This window comes from Crocuta crocuta, unplaced genomic scaffold (genome assembly GCF_008692635.1).
Source record: "Crocuta crocuta isolate KB4526 unplaced genomic scaffold, BGI_CrCroc_1.0 scaffold516, whole genome shotgun sequence".
NCBI classification, from domain to species: Eukaryota; Metazoa; Chordata; class Mammalia; order Carnivora; family Hyaenidae; genus Crocuta; species Crocuta crocuta.
In genome coordinates this window covers 1-21,682 of record NW_027529538.1, presented here as the reverse complement: position 1 = coordinate 21,682, position 21,682 = coordinate 1, and the positions used below count along the sequence as shown (strand labels likewise).

The following is a 21,682-nucleotide window of genomic DNA, read 5'->3' as shown; positions in this document are numbered from 1 at the left end:
GAGAGAGAGCACAAGCAGGGGCGGGGCGGGGGGGGAGAGAGAGAGAGAGAGAGAGAGAGAGAGAGAGAGAGAGAGAGAGAGAGAGAGAGAGAGAGAGAGAGAGAGAGAGAGAGAGAATCCTAAGCAGGCTCCATGCTACCTGCTGCAGAGCCGGACACCAGGCTTGATTGAACCCACGAACCATGAAATTGTGACCTGAGCCAAAGCCAAGAGGCAGACCCTTAATCGATGGAGCTACCCAGGTGCTCCCACATCAGGACTAACTTCTGATTTATAGGAACTCCTTCAGACAGGTGTATGTGAGTAAGAGAAGCCTGGAAGTCAAATCAGGGTAGATGGTCGTAAGGCTGTTTGGTCTTTCAGCTGATAGGTATCATGAATGACATCTGCCCTAGATTTGGCAATCCCTGTTTCATTTACTCTTCCATTTATGTATGTATGTATGTATGTATGTATTTCTGAAAGAGAGAGAGAGAGAGAAAGAGAAAAAGAGAGAGAGAGACAGTGTGAGCAGAGGAGGGTCAGAGAGAGAGACAGGAAGGAGGGGCAGAGAGAGAGAGGAAGACACAGAATCTGAAACAGGCTCCAGGCTCTGAGCTGTCAGCACAGAGCCCGTCGCAGGGCTTGAACCCATGAACTGTGAAATCATGACCTAAGCCAAAGTCGGACGCTTAGCTGACTGAGCCACCCAGGTGTCCCTACTCTTCCACTTTAGAAACTATTTAGAAACCAACATCCTCGAGTAGTAATGACCCTTGGGTTCTGATCTACTTGTGAAAAACCAAAATGTATCTATAGATCACATTAGGTGAGGAATTTCTACACTGGTCTAGAGTGGCCTTCCTAGATTCGTTGAAACAATCCAGACTCAAGACTATCATCAACCACACGTGAGACCAGGCTACTGAGGACAGAAGACACACCCCTTGGCTTGCCAGCAGGGTAGCGTAAGACATGCCTTGCTCGTATGCAGGAGTCCCGGTCGCTGTTCATTTGGTTGGAGGGAATGAAAGGAGACCACGTGCAGCACATGTGCCAGCAGCCTTGACTTGAGGGCCACCTGCCCACAGGGGCACAGCTTGCGGGGACCCCACGGGGAACTTGCTGCTTTTAGGAACCACCACCCGAGGAAGCCCCAGCAAGGGCTCTGCACAGATCTTCAGTTTCCCGGGCCAGATGCAAGCTTCGCAGCCAGGGACTGACATTACCATAAGCAATGTTGCCTTGTAATATATTTGACATCCAAGTTTTATGAAGTTTCCAGAGGAATAGAACAAGATGGTGAACCAAAGGTCAAATTCTTTTTTTAAAAATATTTTTTTTAATGTTTTTTTAAAAAATTTATTTATTTGTGTGAGAGAGAGAGAGAGAGTATGTGAGTGGGGAGGGTCAGGGAGAGAGGGAGCCACAGAATCAGAAACAGGCTCCAGGCTCTCAGCTGTCATCACAGAGCCTGACGTGGGGCTCGAACCCATGAACCGTGAGATCATGACCTGAACTGAAGTCGAATGCTTAACTGACTGAACCACCCAGGTGCCCCCCAAAGGTCAAATTCTTAAGCAGGAGAGTAAAGTGTTTGTCAGCCCTTTGCTTGCACTTGCAGATGTGGAGGGTGATCGAGTCTATTCCTGTATCTTCTCATAAGAATCCAGGAAAACAATTTCAAAGACCTAAGAATTTATTTATTCAGTTTGTAAGCCTTCTACCTTACCTCTCTCAGCTGACATATTTCTGTATTTTGTTACATTTAATATTAGAGAGTTGTCCTAACAAAAAATTTCTAAATTCTGTTTTGAACAGATAACACACACAGCTTTCTGTATTGCATATATATGTTTGTAAATATTTATGTCAAGGATGAAGAAGAAACTAAGTTAATCATCTAACATTATGTTTGCTATTGACTGTCTACTGGAATTATGAGCTTTTTCCATGTGTTTCTAGAGCCGATGACAATGACAGCTTTGGGTTTATGGACTTGCAAAGATTGGTAATTGACTCATGATGCCAATATTCCCAGGGGGATCATGAAGATGCAGTCCCAGGTGATAGAGGGTCTCCTGGATTGCCAGGGCCCCCGGGCAGAACAGGACCTAAGGGGAAACCAGGACTAGGATTTCCCGGCCCACCAGGAGAGAGGGGGCCACCAGGAGCTCCAGGCCGTCCCGGCGAGAGGGGCCTTGCAGGCTTGAAGGGTCAGAAAGGTAATTTTTTTTTTTAATGTTTATTTTACTTTTGAGACAGAGAGAGACAGAGCTTGAGTGGGGAAGGGGCAGAGAGAGAGGGAGTCACAGACTGAAACAGGCTCCAGGCTCTGAGCTAGCTGTCAGCACAGAGCCCGACGCGAGGCTCGAACTCACGGACCGTGAGATCATGACCTGAGCCAAAGTCAGCCACCCAACCGACTGAGCCACCCAGGTGCCCCCAGAAAGGTAATTTTGAATGTTTTGTGTTACAGAATGTCACGGAGAATAGTGGAAACTAAAGTGGTCCCCTCACCTGGGGCCAAGCTACTATAGTTGTAGCAGAATTACTAAATAAAATTCCTTCAAGCTGCTGTTCAGACCTTGAATATTGCAAATAAAAACATTACAGCACAATCAATATTTAAAACAAATTCTTAAAATACTAAAATGTCTTTGTTGCATTATTTGTCTGCATACTGAAGTTGTCTTCATTCATCCCTCAATCCCAACTTCTGCAATCTGCATTACATTTACGTATGTATTCAAAATATCTATTTGTTTATAGTCTTTTGAGAGGATGCAGTGTATCTTAATAAAAAACACCGGTATTTCATTTAAAACAGACATCATTGTTCTTGAAACCCCATTTGTAGGCATTCTATGAAGAAAATAAAAGGAAGGGATTTCAAATATATTTGACAGTTATTTGAATTTAAATAGTAAAGTGACTTGCAGTATTATAGCTGAAAACTTTTGAAAAGGCTGGAGAATTAAGATTTTTTTCTTTTGTGATATGTACGTATACCTTGGACTACATTATTAACTGTGAAGTTTTAGGATGAAATAATAACTTTGGTTCTTGCTTTGACAACATAGAAAAGCAATATTTTAGTCCTCAGTAAGGTTTAAGATTATCATTCTGGACCCATCAAAATCTAACAGTATTTGTATTCACTTGGTACATTTTTGATTTGAGAGCATATGAAGTAATACATTATAATTATTTCTATGAGAAAAGAGATACCTTCTATTTTAAAGGGGAAGGGAACTGAAAGGCACAAGCTTTGGAGTCTTACTTTCTTCACCAGTGAAAATGAGGGATGACAGTGATCGTATTGCAGAATCGTTTAAAAAAGCCAAGAGGCAATACATTTGAAGTTGCTGACCCATGGCAGCCCCTCCCTGAAGGGCAGCTGGTATTAATATCTCACCCAGCCCCACATCTACACACTGAATTGGGAGTCAGATCTTCTGCACTCAGTGCCAGATGTTGCGGCTATTTCCTGCTTTACCAAATCTTCTGATTCCATTGTATTGGAGATCATTGAGCCTATAAATACATTATTTTCTTCTAGCCTCTTAAAACTGATACTTCTTGATAATTTTTCCTATCCCCCTTATAAACATAACATGGCTGTCTGACCATTGATGTTCAGATTTCAGGACTGAGCTTCTAGAAATTCAGAATAAACGTAGTTCAAATGATCTAACGGTACTTGGGCTCTTCTTTTCCCTTGAATTCCACATATGCTACATGAAAACAATACCTTGATTGAGTTGTCTTTGAGATTCATGTTACATTGGGTTACCAGTTGTGTGAATGCCACTTTTTTTTTTTCTTTTCATTCCAGGCGAAACAATTTCTTGTAACATAACCTACCCTGGGAGACCAGGGCCTCCAGGTTTTGATGGACGTCCAGGTATGATCAATGAGAAGTCACTGTTTTGCACATCCCCCAGAGTAACAGCAAGACAGATAACCGATAGTTCATCATCAGGCAACTAATGAGGATATTTCTAAAACTCTTACCAGGTTTTGAGGGACTATGGAAAAACAGTATTTGTGGTAATTCCCATTGGGGCTCAAGTCTACTGGTTTGGGCACACTCTAGGTGGGTTTTTAAGTTTCTTTTATATCTCTGTGCAACAAAATTTACCTTGATTTGATCATATATCAGTAAAACGTCTGCTCTTTGAGAAGTTTAAAACTGGACCTTCTTTCTTTTCCTATGCCCCAAGAGTGAAAAATGATAATTTTCTTACTGATTATGTTTTACTGTCTTCTTTCCAAATCTCAAGGGACACGAACACTCAAACTTGAAGTTGGCAGATGTACCTCCTTTAAAGTTATTTTAGCTGAGATAATTTACAGTAGGAAATCTCAGAATGGTTTTTTCTTTATTATTTTTTTTAAATCTCAATTCCTTTTATAGGCGGTTTTTGCCTATACTTCATTTGAGAGAAATTTCAGTAAAATGCAGGGAAATAGATTTTGGCCTTTACCCAGAGGGCCACATCTCTTTCCTCCTACAAGGAGGGGCTATGCTCGAATATTTTGTGTTGAGACGGAGCAGGGGAACCAGAAGATTCATCTGAGTGCTTGTGTGTGTCTCAAAGGCTTTCAGGAAGAATCCTTTATGTATGGTTTAAAGTACATTAACAAGGGGCGCCTGTGCGGCTCAGTCAGTTAAACATCTGACTTCAGCTTAGGTCATGATCTCACGTTTTGTGGGTTCAACCCCCACATCAGGCTCTGTGCTGACAGCTCAGAGACTGGAGCCTGCTTCAGATTCCGTGTCTCCCTCTCTCTCTGCCCCTCCCTTACTCATGCTCTGTCTCTCTTTCTCTCTCAAAAATAAATAAACGTTAACTTCTTTTAAAAAAAATAAGGTACATTAACAGAAGTATTCTTTGAAACACTTATTTGGGCACATGATTCATAAAATTATTATGTAAATCAGGCAAGGTAATATCTTTACTTCCATAAAGTAGAAACCCTTTGAAAAAGATGTATAGAGGTTTTTGTTTTTTTTTTTAATCACCTTATTTTGTTCTCATTCAATTTGTGTTTTATTGAGTCTGGGTTTGGTTGTTGTTATTTAGGACCAAAGGGACTTCCGGGCCCTCGGGGAGCCCCAGGGTTGAGGTGTTTGGATGGGCCAAAGGGTCAGCGTGGCAAACCAGGAATATCAGAAATACCTGGCCCACCTGGTAAGTAATTAGTTTCCAGTTAAGAATGTGTAGGGGCACCTGGGTGGCTCAGTCAGTTAAGCGTCCGTCTTCGGCTCAAGTCATGATCCATGGTTCGTGGGTTCGAGCCCCGTGTCGGGCTCTGTGCTGACAGCCACCTCAGAGCCTGGAGCCTGCTTCGCACTCTGTGTCTCCCTCTCTCTCTGCCCCTCCCCTACTCATGCTCTGTCTCTCTCTCAGAAATAAACATTTAAGGAAAAAAAACATTTTAGACCTCTAAAACTGACCTTAGTAAGCAAATGTCCCACAGACCCCTAGATCACGGGGCAATGTTTTTTTCTTTAAACATTAAGGTCTTAGCTATGTTTTGATAACTTTTAGGTTCTGATAATTTTGTAAGTCCTCAAGGCTTCTTCCACCTGAAGCATGAGTTATAGACGATTATTGGCCGGTTATTTAGTAGAAACTGCTCAGTACAGACAGACTGCCAGTGGATGAAAGCAATTAGGGAAACCTCCTTGGCTTCTGGAAAAAACAAACTCACAATGTATTTTTCTATGAAAGGTGGCAAAGCAACAACATTGCCTATTAAGTCACTCTTAATTTTCATTACGTACCCCTGTGGGTTTTTTTAAGTGTGTTTTTATCAAAGTATGGGTCTTCCGTTTGCATTGGTTCTGAATTTGTACATTTAACAATTTCAACAACATTTTTCACCAGGTTTCCGTGGTGACGTGGGAGATCCAGGTTTTGGAGGTGAAGCGGGGTCCTCCCTTCCCGGGCCCCCAGGCGCTCCCGGTTCTCGCGGAGCAAATGGTCAGAAAGGACTCATGGGAGACACTGCCTATGGCCCCCCAGGCCCCCCGGGAGACAGAGGTCTTTCAGGGGTGCCGGGCTCAAAAGGACACAGAGGTGACCCAGGACACCCAGGCTTTGCAGGTATGGGGGCTGTGCTGTCCCTGTGGTCCATAAGCTGGCTCTGGTCTGCAACGGGCCCCTGAAGGCTATTGAGACTATCTAGCCTTGGAAGTCTAGAATGCAAGATTCCCCCCCAGGCATCTTCCCTCTAAACGAGCACTGGTCACATTTCAAGTAACCTACAAACCTGCATCCTTAGTGTTGCCTTTGCATTTTACTGGTTCCTTTCAAACCCAGGGCAGCTCACTGTGCGTCAGTTCAGTTTGATTCAGCAGCTACGGGCCGTCTGCCTGCTTCGGACTCAGGACAGTATGTTAGGTCTGTAATCACCCAGGGAGCAGGGCCCGGGGAGCCCGCCCACTGCCAAAGGCAGGTTGAAGGACGACCTGTAAGAGGAAGGGCAGCTCAGGGAGGCAGACAGGGTGAGATGGCGTTCAGGGAAATGCCATGGAAGAGCTGGGTGTGGGCTGGGCCCTGGCACACAAGCTGCATTTTCTGGACAGGTGACAGTGTGCAAGGACTTTTGTCCTAGCAGGGGCAGTAGGTGGGGAAGGTGGAAAGATGGCCCGGGCACTGATTCACATCCATTTCCAAATTCACCAAGGATTCTTCAGGATCAGCAGAAGTCTTCAGATTTCATGTACTTAAAAATAACCCTGGGGCAGGGTCATTAAAATCATCCTCTTCTGGGCTCTGGTCTCAGGAATTTTGATTCATCATATCCGAATTGCATGAGGGCCAGCAGTCCAGTCTGAACTTACTTAGGCTTTTGGATGATGGTGACCAAGAGTGGACCCCAGACTAGAGTTTTACGAACACTATTCTGGTTCTTTTCTGACAGTGGATGGGCCAACATTTATTAGGTATCCACTATAGCATCATAATACAATGTGAATGGAGGACAAGGGACTAAGCCACATTCTGGGTCACCAGGGAGCTTATGTATTCTGTAGTTTGTAAGTCAAAATATTCATAAACAAAACCCCAGTTAGTTGGAAAGTAACAAGATAATATATTATCCGCGTCAATAAAAATAATTTTGACTTAGTAATTCGCAATCTCACTTGTGAAAATGTATCTGAGAGATGTGTGTGGCAGAAGATGAAGATTAATGTGAAAATACTCTTGGGGGCGACTGGGTGGCTGAGTTGGCTGAACGTCTGACTCTTGATTTTGGCTCCAGTCATGATCTCATGGCTCGTGGGCCTTGAGTCAGGATGCACTGATGGTGCGGAGCCTGCTTGGGATTCTCTCTCTCCCCTCTCTCTGCCCCTTCCTAACTCATGCATGTGCTCTCTCTCTCTCTCTCTCAAAATAAATACAGAACATTTAAAAAATACTCTTATATCATTCACATTAGAGGAACAAATGGGAATAGAGTTAAGTCATACACACATGTACACACACGCACACACTTTCTCTCTCAAAGAAATACTATTCAGCTATTAGCAATTAAAATTATATTTGTAAGGATTACAACAAAATTGAAAACATTTGCAGATTAATATGCAATGTGAAATAATCCAACAGTTGAGTGTGTGCTGTGATTACTACTTGAAAAATGTAAACATATGAACAAAAGTATAATGAAAACTCGGAAAAATAAAATAGATTTAGGTTAGGGCTTGGAATGATGGGGGATTTTTTTTCCCCTGAAAATTATGACACTGCTTTTCCAATCAATAGAAATTTAAGAGTTCCAGTGATGAAATATCTTACAAAAAGCACAGCCATACAGTGTAAGCTGAGTGTATCAGCATGGAGATTTGGTGTAAAGCCCACCACAATATTGGAAGTTAATTAAAATCAAGAACTGCACAGTTTTTAGATTAGTATAAGCAACTTCTTTGTCATCTACATAACCTTATCAAGAAACTCTCTTGGTAATGCATGGTTTTCCCATTCGTGTGGAGCTCACCACCATCTATGATAAGAAAATCCTTTGAGAGACTTAACTTCTGTGAGCGCTGAGCCAGGATCAAAACATTCCCTTCTGGGATTGATATACATGAGTCTTTTGTCGCAGGCTGACTCTGTAGAGTTTCATGTCCTCAGAGTCATGAGTGTCTTGTATCATTTCAGGGCCAGCTGGCTTGCCCGGGTTCCCAGGACTCAAAGGGCCCAGAGGCAGAGAGGGAAGCGCTGGGTTCCCCGGGATCCCAGGCCCACCTGGCCAGTCCTGTGAGAGAGGCGCCCCAGGGACACCAGGGCAGCCGGGACTCCCTGGGGCTCCGGGCAGTCCAGGTAAGTGTCAGCACATGTCAAGACCTCTGAACGGTCTGCCCCTTGCCCCTGCTCACCACGGAATAAGATCACCTGCTGCTCTTTTATGGATGGACGGAACCAAGCCTCTTGGGGGCAGAGACAAAGACTATACTATTCACAGAATGGCACGTAGCATGAGCTTCCTGGTGGCTCGTGTCATTTCCCCTCGTCCCCCTAGCGATATGGGGGCAGCAGAAGTGGGGTTAGATGGGTGTTACACGTGCAGTCGGGTGCAGCATCTGAGAGGAGCCCTGTGCCTGGGGAACTGGTGCTTTAGAGCCGCCTGTAGGGCAGCCCAGCCTTGAGAAGTAGCCCAGGTCAAGAGTGGCCAGGACATTGTATTCTTGGCACACCCAGCAGCACATGTAGGGGTCGGAGAGACCCAGGAAGAGGTATCTCTCAACACAAGGTGCTAGAGGGCTACTTCCAGTGCGAGCTCCATTTCACCATGTGGTTCATGTGGTTTGTCACCTGTTATTCAAATCCTATTGCATTCATCTACATGCAGGAATCTGCCCTCTCCGTGCATCAGAGCCAGATTGGGGTCATCCCTGCCATGACGGGGCCTTCTTTCTAGCTCCCATGATACTAGATGAACGTTGCTGTGATTTCTACAATCCTTTCTGGTGAACACCCTGAGTAAGGTTCACTTGGCCATAGCTTCAGGAAACACCCGGAAAGTTTTCTTGTATTCGTTTCAAGAGTAGATGCAAATAAGAGTTCTGTTCTTCACCCTGATCCATTTTCCATTTTTAAAATGCTCTTTGTAGCACTCGTGTATTTCTATTGGGAAATTGGTATTCACGTCACCCGCCTTTCTTTTTCTAGCAGCCAGAGAAATAGGTTCTTAGACTGACAGAGGCTTGCCACTGTGGTTCGAGCTGATAACCAGGCACAGAGATGCGATTCCAGCTATCACGATTTTTTTTTCTTTTCTGCTCTGTGTGCAAAGCCATTTTCCAGTCTTCATACGTATTGTGGTTTGTCTCAGGTGCCCCAGGTTGGAAAGGACAGCGAGGGGATGTGGGGCCTCCTGGTCCAGCTGGAATGAAGGGCCTCCCTGGAGTCCCGGGACGGCCAGGGGTAGATGGAGCCCCAGGACCCCCAGGAATCCCAGGCCCCTTAGGTGATGACGGACTGCCTGGTCTTCCGGGCCCAAAGGGTGGGTAGTGCTTTTCCATTGTTTCCCCCTATTGTATAAACCTCAAGTCCACTGCCAGCTGAAGACTGTTACATATGATCATACTATTGAATTTACTGTTACATCGGCCTGATTTTGTCCTTCCCTTGGTGACAGCTCCCTTCTTCTTATCCTCTATATTGTTTTTTCCAGCGGCAGAATGTTTCGGGGTAGGTAAATGGGAGAAGGTGGGTGCTGGTGTTAAGTCCACAGAACCCATAAACACTTGTGCTCGACAGACTGGGTAGAGCTGATAAAGTACAGGGTCAGAGCTAATGTGCTTGTGTTTTGGATGAGCCCCCACCCTCCGGCCCTGCATCCCTGGCTCCTGGTTCTTTTAAAGCATTATGGGATCAGGGCTCAGAAAGCATAAAGGCTTGCACTTCAGCTCTGTGGGGCAGAGAATTGAGTAGGAGCGCACAGCCCTCATATGCGGTGAGGCTGACCGTGGTTGTTCAGTACACGCTGAGATATGGGTGCGGGCACATCTCCACACTGACAGCAAGGAACACAGGTCTAGGAAGCAAAATAGCTCTTAAAATGGCTTTTCTAGGAGGAAGTTAACGGAGGACGAAACGGGAGAAGAAGGAAAAACTAGTGGGGGAGAGGGAGGGAAGCAAACCATGAGAGGCTCTTGAATGCCGAGAACAAACTGAAGGCTGATGGGTGTGGGGGGGAGGGAAAGGGGGGTGATGGGCATGGAGGAGGGCACTTGTCGGGATGAGCACTGGGTGGTATATAAAAACCAACTTGACAATAAACTATAAAAAAAATGGCTTTTCTAAAAATTCATCTTCTCATTTCATCAGGATCCCAGGGGCTGCCTGGCTTCCCAGGTTTTCCAGGAGAGAGAGGAAAGCCTGGCCTGGAGGGGGACCCTGGCACTAAGGGGGAACCAGGAGAGAGGGGTCGGCCTGGCTTGCTCGGAGACCGGGGCATGAAAGGCGTCAAAGGTAAATGCAGTTAACAGCACGATGATGCAACATGCCTTGTTTCTGGCGTGTGTTCAGAATGGATAAATATGGTCTTTGAGAAATAAATGGGACTTGGGATGCCTGGGTGGCTCAGTCAGTTAAGTGTCCAGCTCTTGATTTCGGTTCATGAGTTCAAGGCCCAAGTACAGCTCAATGCTAACAGCATGGAACCTGCTTGGGATTCTCTCTTTCCCTCTCTCTCTGCCCTTCTCCCTTCCCACGTGTGCACTCTTTCTCTCAAAGTAAATAAACAAATACTTAAAACAGTTTAAAAAAAGAAAAATAAATGGGACTGTCCTGAAGCTTGGATTCCTTTTCTTTTTAGATTGCTGTCGTTTGTTTTAGAATTTTAAACCACTGCATTTTCTTTACCTCTCAATCATGTTGCCTATAGCTGATAAATGAATTGCTCTATGAATGGGGGGGGAAACCCAGAAGTGCTTTGATTTATAGCTATTGAGTTTGAGAGAATTTTCTCACCTACGGGAAGGGGGTGCAGGTAGGGCTCCTGGTCCCCAAACCCTATTTCAATTTTTTTCTTTCTTTTTTCTTTCTTCCTTTCCTTCCCTTCCTTCCTTTCTTTCTTTCTTTCTTTTTATTTCTTTTTCTTTCTTTCCTTTCCTTCTTTCTTTCCTTCTTTCTTTCTTTTTCTTTCTTTCTTTCTTTCTTTCTTCTTTCCTTCTTTCTTCCTTCCTTCCTTTCTTTCTTTCTTTCTCTTTTTCTTTCTTTCTTTCCTTCTTTCCTTCCTTCTTTCTTTCCTTCTTTCCTTCTTTCCTTCCTTCCTTTCTTTCTTTCTTTCTTTCTTTCTTTCTTTCTTTCTTCCTTCTTTCCTTCTTCCTTCCTTCCTTCCTTCCTTCCTTCCTTTCCTTCCTTCCTTCACTCTCTCTCTCTCTCTTTCTTCTTTTTACAAAAGAAAACTTAATTTTTTAAATAAAGAGCCAGATAGCAAATATTTTTTAGGCCTTGCAGGCTATATAGTCTCTGATTAAACCACTCAGGTCAGCTTTGGTAGCATGAAAGCAGCCAGAGACAGTAGGGAAACACACTAACATAGCTGTATTCCAATCAGATTTTATTCATGGACACTGAATTTGAATTTCATTTAATTTTCACATGTCATAAAATATTATTCTCATCTTGAATTTCCCCCCTAACAGTTTAAAAGCATAAAAACCATTCATAGCTCATGGATTCTACATAAACAGGCCACAGGTGGGATTTGGCTCCCCAGTTTGCTGACTCAAAACTAGGAGAAGCTGTGCGTTATGGCTCCCCTGAGCTTCATTTAAAGAAAGAGTTGTCATTGCTATTAAAAGCTAAAAGTTGCAAGACCACTGGTTTAAATGTTCTGTGCCCGTCCCTGATAAATATTTACTTTTACCGCTTAGCCATGCAGCTGCAGTGAGTGAAGAAAAATATTCATTTCCAGGGCTGAGAATGAATGCTTGACAATTTTTAGAAAAAAGTTTTTTTGTCCTTAAAGCCTTCTGGGTAAATAGCCTCCTATAAAATTCAAATTACCTTTACTTCTTTTTTTTAGGTTTATTTATTTATTTTGAGAGAGAGACAGACAACAAGAGGGGGGAGGGGCAGAGTGAGAGAGAAAGAGGGAGAGAACATTTTGAGGAGTCTCTGCGCTATCAGTGCGGAGCCTGATGTGGGGCTGGATCTCACAAGCAGTGAGATCATGATCTGAACCGAAAGTCAAGAGTCAGATACTTAACTGACTGAACCACCCAGACACCCCATTCTAATTACTTTTACTTCCTACTTGATTGATTCTACTATAATTTTTTTGTTTTACTAACCTGTACGTTTATTACGTAGAATCAAGGAATCACACACTCTTTGCTAGCTTAGACTGAGTGATGTTTGCTATGCTATTACGGTCTTCGAGATTAAAAAAAAATAAGAAAGAATATTACACCGTGTTTTAACGAACTGGAATTGAAATAAATAAAAACTTTTTAAAAAATGCCCTGATTTTTGTTTGCTCTCGTGGTGTAAATATTCCCACCATGGCTGTTTTTTTGTTTGTTTGTTTGTTTTTGTTCTTGTTTTAAAGCTGCCAATGGCTTAACAGCTGGCTTACAATATTCTTGGATTGTTAATAACCGGCTCTCACGCTGCTGGTATGAGCCCACTTGAACACATTCCCCCAACAGGACAGTGTTTACAAAATCAAATAGAAACATCATATATTTTTCCTACCTTTCAGAATTCTCTATGTGGAGAAGCAAGTCCAAATAAGTGTTCTTTTAATGTAAGGAAAATAACAGAGTGTGGCCAGGAAGGGAGGGGAGGACAGGCAACTGAAAAATACAAGATGGGCAATTCACATTAAACAGGATATTTAAATGTGACATATTTTCGATTTGGGACTTTTCAAGCCTGTCTTTTTAAACTTCAACCTCCGAGGCCCATTCGGTTGTATTAGCACACACTCACTGGTCACTCCCTGTACACCAGACCCTGTTGCCGGACAAGTTGAGAGAGGAATATAAAAGGCACGGTCCTTCCTTTAGGCAAATCAGTCGACAGTATTGACACCGTGCAAGCTATGAACATAAGTAGGGTTTAGTTGAGATGTGGATCCCCAAACTGGGCGTGAAGTGCTATAGCTGAAGAACCACATGTGTGGGGTTTCTGGTTTCCTTCACTTGCATCATTAATATCTCTAGGAGCACAGGGACCCCCAGGAGATGAAGGAGAGATGGCCGTAATTTCCCTAAAGGGGGAAACCGGAGAACCTGGACCTCCTGGAGATAGTGGATTCCCAGGAGAGGAAGGTAAGCACTTATTTTTTTTTTTTTTTTTAACTGTATCAAATGAGTAGACTTCTTTTTGGGTCATTCAAATAAGCAAGCATACAGACAGCTTTCCTAATGATGCTGAGATTAGGAAAGGTCACATTTCTAAGATCTATAACTGGGTATATAAGTACACCCAGATTAACCTCACCCTGCATTTTTCTTTTGCTTTTCTGGGCCAGAACATCAAATTCATAGGTATGTATAGGTTTGGACAATTCAAACTAAGATCAACCCTAAGATTATACATACAATGCCAGTTCCAGGTTTAAAGTACCCCTGTTTTTGGTGACTGCTATAAAAATGAACAATTTTATTTTTTTAAGTTTATTTATTTATTTTGAGAGAGAGAACACAAGCAGGGGAGGGGCAGAGAGGGAGAGAGCGAATCCCAAGCAGGCTCTGTGCTGTCAGCGCAGAGCCTGATGAGGGGCTGAAACTCACCAACCGTGAGATCATGACCTGAGTGGAATTCAAGAGTCAGATGCCTGACCACCTGAGCCACCGTGTGCCCCAAATAATTTTAATGATTGAAATTGATTGTCTAGGTCATTTTGACCAGGACTTCTCAGTCTTCAATGTGCATATGAACCCCTTCGGCTCTTGTGGAAACGCAGATCCTCAATCAGCAGATCGGGGGGTTGGGCAGCCCAACTCTGCCTTTCTCACCATCACCCCGATGCCTGTGCTCCTGCTCCTCAGAAACACAGTGTGGCCAGGATTTTGACCGCCACATGTGTATTATCTTTCCCAAGTTCACAGTTAGTCTGCATGAAGCCCGCCTCTTGTCTTGGCTGTCTCCTGAACTGGCTGTCAGGGCACGAATGTCTTTTAACTGCTCTGAGGTTCTTCGTCCTTCGTAAAATGGGGGCGTGAAAGCGAATAACCCCCGCATACCCGTTCCTCTCTTGGGTTCCCCAGGTCACTTCGCGGGCGCTTCTTTCACTGAAGCCAAAAACCATCACCATACGGCTTAGGGCAGGAATTCGGATTCCCAAAACCTTTGGCTTCATCTCCTAAATGTAGGACCCAAACCCTCAGCCTCCCTATTGCCCGGCCCAGGACATCCTCAAAGAGGTTTGTTAACACTTCCAACCCCATCAGGTGATAAAGGCCATCCTGGGATGCAGGGGAGGAGAGGAGAGCCGGGAAGATATGGACCACCTGGATTTCACAGAGGGGAGCCTGGTAGAACCGGGCAGCCGGGGCTCCCTGGAGCCCCAGGCCCTCCAGGCTCACCCGGGCTCAGAGGGATTATTGGTTTTCCGGGCTTCCCAGGTGACCAGGTAAGTGGCTGCTGTTGGGGAGGAAAGAAATAATAAAATCCTTTGGCGCTCGGGATGCTGACAAGGAGTCACAATTTCCAGTATACATCATTGCCCTTTAACCAGCTTTTAGAGTATAAGGGATATGCCAAAGGAAGGATGGAGCCTTCTGGAAGGCCATGATGTAACTATAGGTTTTGGCCAGTGTTCATTACTATTTCTCCTAACAGATGACCCAGCCACTTACTTTATGTGCTGCACCCCCAGCCTAGTTTAAACAGCTCCACAGAAATTTCTCTCATGACTAATGGTTTATCAGAGTAAAGAATCATCTGAAATATAACCCAAATTCTGGTTACTAAGCCTTCCTATCGAATTGCAGATATGATAGATTTTGCTGTAAATACATTTGGTCTTCAGAACCATGAGTAAAATACCCCCTTGGAAACCAACAGGTCCAATGCATGTAGGAGCCTACATCATAACTTCTAGAAGATGTATGTAATTTGCTACCCATCTTTTGGAATCAAATAGATTTTTTAAAGTGGTAAAAAAAAATGTCTTCTAACAATATTTTATTGGTCTCAGTTTGCTCATTTGAAACTTAAAATTCAAGTCACGTGATGCAATTACTATTTTGCAATCAAGGATAGAGAATTGTACGCTACCCATTGGTACCTGTAATTCTGGGCTTTTAGCAACTTTTAAAAGCTAGAAGCATGAAGCAGTATTGCCTGTAATGCATTTCCAATTTTCTTTACCACTGCAAATATATGGGCATTGGTCATGGAAGATTATAACTGGATCATGTTATGAATGTGCTATTTGTATTTGAAACCAAACAAGGTCTTTTGTTTTAAACTCTCAGGGTGAGCCAGGTTCTCCAGGGTCCCCTGGACTTTCAGGAATCGATGGAAAGAAAGGCCCTAAAGGTATGCTTTGGAAATACAGCAGCCGTCCACCAGCCTTCGAGTCCTGGGTGTTCATAACACCACGAACATGCACATTTGGCACAAATGAAAAGTTAAATCCATCAAACAAACAGCAACATCCAAGGGCTTCTTTTTATCATCTTTTAAGTTTTTAGTTACATTCCAGTTAGTTAACATACAGTGTAATATTAGTTCAAGTGTACAATATGGTGATTCCACACGTCCATACATACGCAGTGATTATCATGACAAGTGCACTTCGTAATCCCCGTCACCTATTTCCCCCAACCCTGCTCCACTTTCTAGTAACCATCAGTTTGTTCTCTATAGTTAAAGGTTGCCTCTCTCTTTTTTTCCCTTTTGCTCATTTGTTTTGTTTCTTAAATTCCACATATGAATGAAATCATATGGTATTTATCTTTCTCTGACCTATTTTGCTTAGCATAATATTCTCTAGCTCCATCCATGTTGTTGTAGATGCTGAGATTTCATTCATTTTGGTGGCTGAGTAATATAATATTCTGTTCCATAAATATGAATATATGTATATTTATATGTATGTACAACACACACACACACACACACACACACACACACACCACATCTTCTTTTTTAAAGTTTTTAAATTTTTTATTTTTTTATTAAATAGTTTATTGTCAATTTGGTTTCCATATAACACTCAGTGCTCATCTCCAATAGTGCCCTCCTCCATGCCCATCACCCCCCTTCCCCTCCCCCCTATACCAATCAGTCCTCAGTTTTTTTCTCAGCATTCAAGAGTCTCTCATGGTTTGTCTCCCCACCTCTCTCCCCCNCCTGATGAGGAGGGATGCTGAGCATCATTTCATGTGTCTGTTGGCCATGTCTGGATGTCCTGTTTGGAGAAGTGTCTGTTCATAATCTTCTGCTCATTTCTTCACTGGATTGTTTGTTTTTTGGGTGTGGAGTTTGGTGAGTTCCTTATAGATTTTGGATACTAACCCTTTATCTGATATGTCATTTGTAACTATCTTTTCCCATTTTGTCGGCTGCCTATTAGTTTTATGGATTGTTTCCTTTGCCATGCAGAAGCTTTTAATCTTGATGAGATCCCTGGAGTTCATTTTTGCTTTTGATTTCCTTGCCTTTGGGGATGTGTCAAGTAAGAAATTGCTGCGGTTGAGCTCAAGGAGGTTGTTTCCTGCTTTCTCCTCTAGGGTTTTGGTGGTTTCCTGTCTCATGTTCAGGTCCTTTATCCATTTTGAGTTTATTTTTGTGCATGGTGTGAGAAAATGATCTAGGTTCATTCTTCTGCACGTTGCTGTCCAGTTCTCCCAGCACCATCTGTTAAAGAGGCTGTCTTTTTTCCATTGGATACTCTTTCCTGCTTTGTCAAAGATTAGTTGGCTGTATACTTTTGGGTTGAATTCTGAGTTCTCAATTCTATTCCATTGGTCTATGTGTCTATTTTTGTGCCAATACCATACTGTCTTGATGATTACAGCCGCAACATATGTTCTTTATCCACACATCAAATGATGGATGCTTGGACTCTTTCTATAATTTGGTTATTGTGGATAATGCTGCTATAAATATTGGGGAGCATGTATCCCTTTGAATTGGTACTTTCGTATTCTTTGGATAAATACCTAGTAGTACGATTACTAGGTCATAAGGTACTTCTATTTTTATCTTTTTGAGGAACCTCCATACTGTTTTCCACAGTGGCTACCCCAGTTTGCATTCCCACCAACAGTGCAAGAGACTTCCCCTTTCTCTTTAGCCTCCCCAACACCTGTTGTTCCTTGTGGTGTTAATTTTAGCGATTCTGACAGGTGTGAGGTGATATCTCATTGAAGTTTTGAATTTCAGTTCCCTGGTGATAAGTGATGTTGAGCATCTTCTCATGTATCTGTTGGCCATCTAGATGTCTTCTTTGGAGCAATGTCTATTCATGCCTTCTGCCCAGTTTTAATCAGATTATTCATTTTGGGGAGTATTGGGTTATGTAAGTTCTTTATATATTTTAGACACTAACCCAGCGGTTCTTTTTAGACTCTGCAAGATGGTCAAGCACTCGAGACACAAATCATCCACATTTGTCATTCAGATCCAAGGGTACCGGAGAGAGAACAGTGTGCCTGTAGAGCACACAGGTCACAGGTCTTTCTCCTTGGTGGGGGCCCTTCAGCCACCTTTGTAGTGATTGCAGCTCCATAAGTGACAGCTCAGGTGCATGAAGACCAGACCCACATCGATGGGCAGTGTCCACCTTGGCTTAGAAGCCTTCTGCACCATAGGACCCAATATCTCTTCTAAGGACTCCATGGATATGGCTTTCAGTGTCCCAGAGTCAGGCATCACAGTGCACCAAGAAGGCCAAGACCGTGACTTCCTACCAGGTGTTAATATTTCGCCTAAGAATTTCTGGGCCACATGTAATTTACAGTTGGGTCATGTTTACCATAAGCCAAGGGTCAGCAAGTATGTTTTCTCAAGGGGTCAGACCACGGGTGTTTTAAGCTATGTGGTCTCTGTTACAACTACTCAGCTGTGCATGAGAGCCTCCATAGCATGGAAGCAGCCACACAATATGCAAATAAGGGGTGTGGCTGTGTTCCAATAAGAATGTGCTTACCACAAGCTGCAGGTTAGATTTGGCCCCTAGGCCTTGGTTTACCTTGTGTCAGAACAATGTTGCCTCATAACACAACTGACATCCTACCTCAATCAGATCTCCAGTAACACAAAGTTACCTGTGGTTAAAAATGTTCTTAGACAGGGGAGTCTGGGTGGCTCAATTGGTTAAGCATCCAGCTTCGGCTCAGGTCATGATCTCAGAGCTCTTGAGTTCAAGCCCTGCATCAGGCTCCGTGCTGACAGCTAGGAGCCTGGAGCCTGCTTTGGATTCTGTGTCTCCCTCTCTCTCTCTGCCCCTCCCCTGCTTGCACTAACTCTCTCTCTCCAAAATAAGTATACATTAAAATTTTTTTTAAATGTTCTTAGAGAAAGGAGGTTTCGTTAACCCTTTATTCAGACACACAAACAAACAAAAATCAGGATATCTTAAATTCCAGTGTTTGCATAAAACCTCTAACATTGTTACTGTCCTTGTATACCATCAGGTTAATATTTTTCTTTGAATCTTAAATATGATTCACCTTTCTAACCTTAGCTTTAACTTCACTATCAGTGACTTCACAAGTTTGGTAAGCAGTTATATTTTACTTTATCACAGATTAAAATGAATAGCTTTAAAATATAAAAGAGCAGGGGCACCTGGCTGGCTCAGACAGAAGAGCATGTGACTTGATCTCGGGGTTGTGAGTTCAAGCCCCATGTTGGGTGTAGAGATTACTGAAAAATATAATCTCAGAAAAAGTAAAATAAAATATAAGAGAGTTCTTAATGAGCCACTGAAATATCTCCCTTACCACTCATGAAACATGCTGTCCATGTTTATTGTCCATAAATAATATGACAATTGCTATAGGAGACAAGGGAGTGTGCACACTTATTTATTCAGGAAGAATAACCTAGATATCTTCTTCAGAAATAGTTACAAGTAGAGAAGTTTTCCTATTTGAGTTGACACTTTATAGCTTCATGGTTTAAAAGTCACTCATCTTCTGCTTACTTATGCATTTATTATAGTCCCTTCACCTCTCTCAGACTACAAACCTACTTCTTATTCTCTTCACACTTGTTTTTGGCCATGTTTGCAGGGAATTAAAATGCACTCATCGTATCTGGAGTCAGAGCTCTCTCATGAAGCCCACATAAGGCTAAGGAAACCCAGCCTTTAGACAGCCCTTGGTTTCTCTTTTGAGACTTTTCTGCTTTTCTTTATGGGCTGTTTTCTTCCTTCCTTCCTTCCTTCCTTCCTTCCTTCCTTCCTCCCTTCCTCCCTCCCTCCCTCCCTTCCTTCCTTCCTTCCTATAAACGTTTATGTTTGAGACAGAGAGTGCAAGTAGAGGAGAAACAGAGAGAAAGAGAAAGAATCTCAAGCAGATTCTGTACTGTGAGCACAAAGCCTAATGAGGGGCTCAGTCTCACGAACCATGAGATCATGACCTGAGCTGAAATCAAGAGTTGGATGTTTAATTGCCTGAGCCACCCAGGCGCCCCAGGGCTGGTTCTTACTTATCTGCCGGCTGGCTTCATTATTCTCTATTCAGTATACTTTCTGGACCTTTCTGGATTTGTATGGATTGCAAACACTCACTCTCTACATCAAAGCATCATGATAACTATATCATGATAATCCTTTTGGTCGCTGCCTCAATGACCAAGGGCCTCAAATTCTCACTTTGTATTCCAGCTTCTCAAGAAAAGACTGACTGACCTGAGATAGACCAGATTCCTACCCCTCCAGCAATTAGCCACAAGAGAAACTTCCACCATATGTGGTTGGGACCCCTTAGAATGGGGTGTGGGTGAGACGTATACATCATGCCTAATTAACTCTCTTATTCTCTCTTATAACTGCATCCATTGTCTTCCCCTCCCTATTCCAACCATTTTTAGTCCCCATTTTGAGGCTCCCAAGTGTAAGTCCTGCGTTGGGAAGAATGCAGCAGCGGTGTGGGACAGCTCTGTGGTTCGGTGGGAGTGGCCTTTGAATGTGTGGTTTCTTGTGAAGTCATCAATAAACTGTGCCTTTGTAATTTTTTTAAAGTTTATTTTGAGAGAGAGAGAGACAGAGAAAGGTAGAGAGAGAACATGAGTGGGGGAGGGGCAAAGGGAGAGGAAGAGAGAGAATCCCAAGCAGGTTCCACAGTCAGCACAGAGTCTGATACAGGGCTCGAACCCATGAACCATGAGATCATGACCTGAGCCACAACCAAGAGTCAGATGCTTATCCAACTGAGCCACCCAGGCACCCCTGTAATTTTGATTTTACAAGGACATTGAGGTGAGCATCCTTGTGAGTTTGACATGTGATTGCAACAGTAAAACCAAGGGCAATTTCTGTTTTTTGTTTCTAAAACACAGTATAAAAATATAGTCACTCAATGCCAAGTAATTTCTTAGATACCTAAATTAGAAATTACTTTCAGGAATTTAAAAATCCAAACTTATTGATATCTATAGTTTCTTATGATTTTTATGTACTATAAAATCGATGTGTGTGTGTATGTGTGTGCACACACGTGTGTGCATGTGCTTAAATCACATCTTGCAACAATGGTTCCAATTGTTCTTATATAGGAAAAAAACCCTGTTTTTCCAAAAGTGCCTCTAGAACATTTGAAGATAAGCTCTAAAGACAAATATGACAGTTATTAAGTCACTTGTATGGAAAAAACTTAAATTCTCTTAAATAATATTATGTGCATTTTATCACTTACAGGAGAGCAAGGGGACCCTGCTAGTCAGTTCGGCCCACCTGGTCCAGAGGGAGAACCAGGCAGCCCTGGATGTCCAGGTATACCTACATATTTTTTCTTATTAAAACAAAAAAATAGTAATAAATTTAGTTTGAAAAATAGAACAATTGCTTCATACTCCTATCTGGCAATAGTTATATCAGCATTTTCTTCCCCCTTTGCCCATTAAGATCCATCTCAGAAGGATTATGTATCAGCATGGCCACCATATCATTGGTTTAGAAGGACATCAGGATTAGACACCAGGGATTCTCACTTTTTTTCCACCATGGCCCCCATGACTGTGCTGTTGACATAACAGTCCACTCCCTCGGCATGCCCAGATTTTTACATCTTGGTCAAAAATGATGATTGCAAGCAATTAAAAGCCGGACCACTTCCCAGTCTCTAGAATTATAAATGCTACATTAGCAATAACCGTGCCCACTGACCACAGCTTTGAGTTGTCTTTCTAGCCCTTTCTTTCTTACTCAGAAAATCATATGTGAATGCCAGTGGGGAGTGCCATTGTTGAGATATCATGGAATCGCTCATTTACTAAATATGTCATTTACTAAAAACCAAACCCAAAACCAAAATTAAACTTCATCACTGACAATGAATCTAAATTGTTCAAAACAGTATTTCGTTTATCAGCAACAATTGACATGTAATCAATCCCTCAGAATGGATTGGGACATACCTGTGGGTTCCTGCCCTCCACTTGATGCTGAGGCTGAGGTTGGCTTCAGTACCTGACCCACCGTTGACAAAATATACATGTTGTTTTTTTTTAACTTAGTGGTTTGACTTGTAGGAATTTTTTTTTTTTTT

General features: G+C 42.9%; 1 protein-coding gene across 1 annotated transcript in view; it reads left to right on the top strand.

Moving 5' to 3' along the window:
• Positions 1-20,907, top strand: part of LOC144229330 (uncharacterized) — a gene marked incomplete at its 3' end in the record, with an annotated part of 80,648 nt that extends 59,741 nt beyond the window's left edge. Inside the window, exons 24-34 of the mRNA XM_077761376.1 lie at positions 2,021-2,204; positions 3,818-3,886; positions 5,070-5,177; positions 5,877-6,095; positions 8,157-8,318; positions 9,331-9,501; positions 10,329-10,472; positions 13,175-13,282; positions 14,408-14,589; positions 15,437-15,500; positions 20,833-20,907. Of these exons, the coding sequence (XP_077617502.1) occupies positions 2,021-2,204; positions 3,818-3,886; positions 5,070-5,177; positions 5,877-6,095; positions 8,157-8,318; positions 9,331-9,501; positions 10,329-10,472; positions 13,175-13,282; positions 14,408-14,589; positions 15,437-15,500; positions 20,833-20,907 (1,486 nt within the window). The remainder of the gene's footprint in view (positions 1-2,020; positions 2,205-3,817; positions 3,887-5,069; positions 5,178-5,876; positions 6,096-8,156; positions 8,319-9,330; positions 9,502-10,328; positions 10,473-13,174; positions 13,283-14,407; positions 14,590-15,436; positions 15,501-20,832) is intronic.
• Between the last annotated feature and the right edge of the window lie 775 nt (positions 20,908-21,682).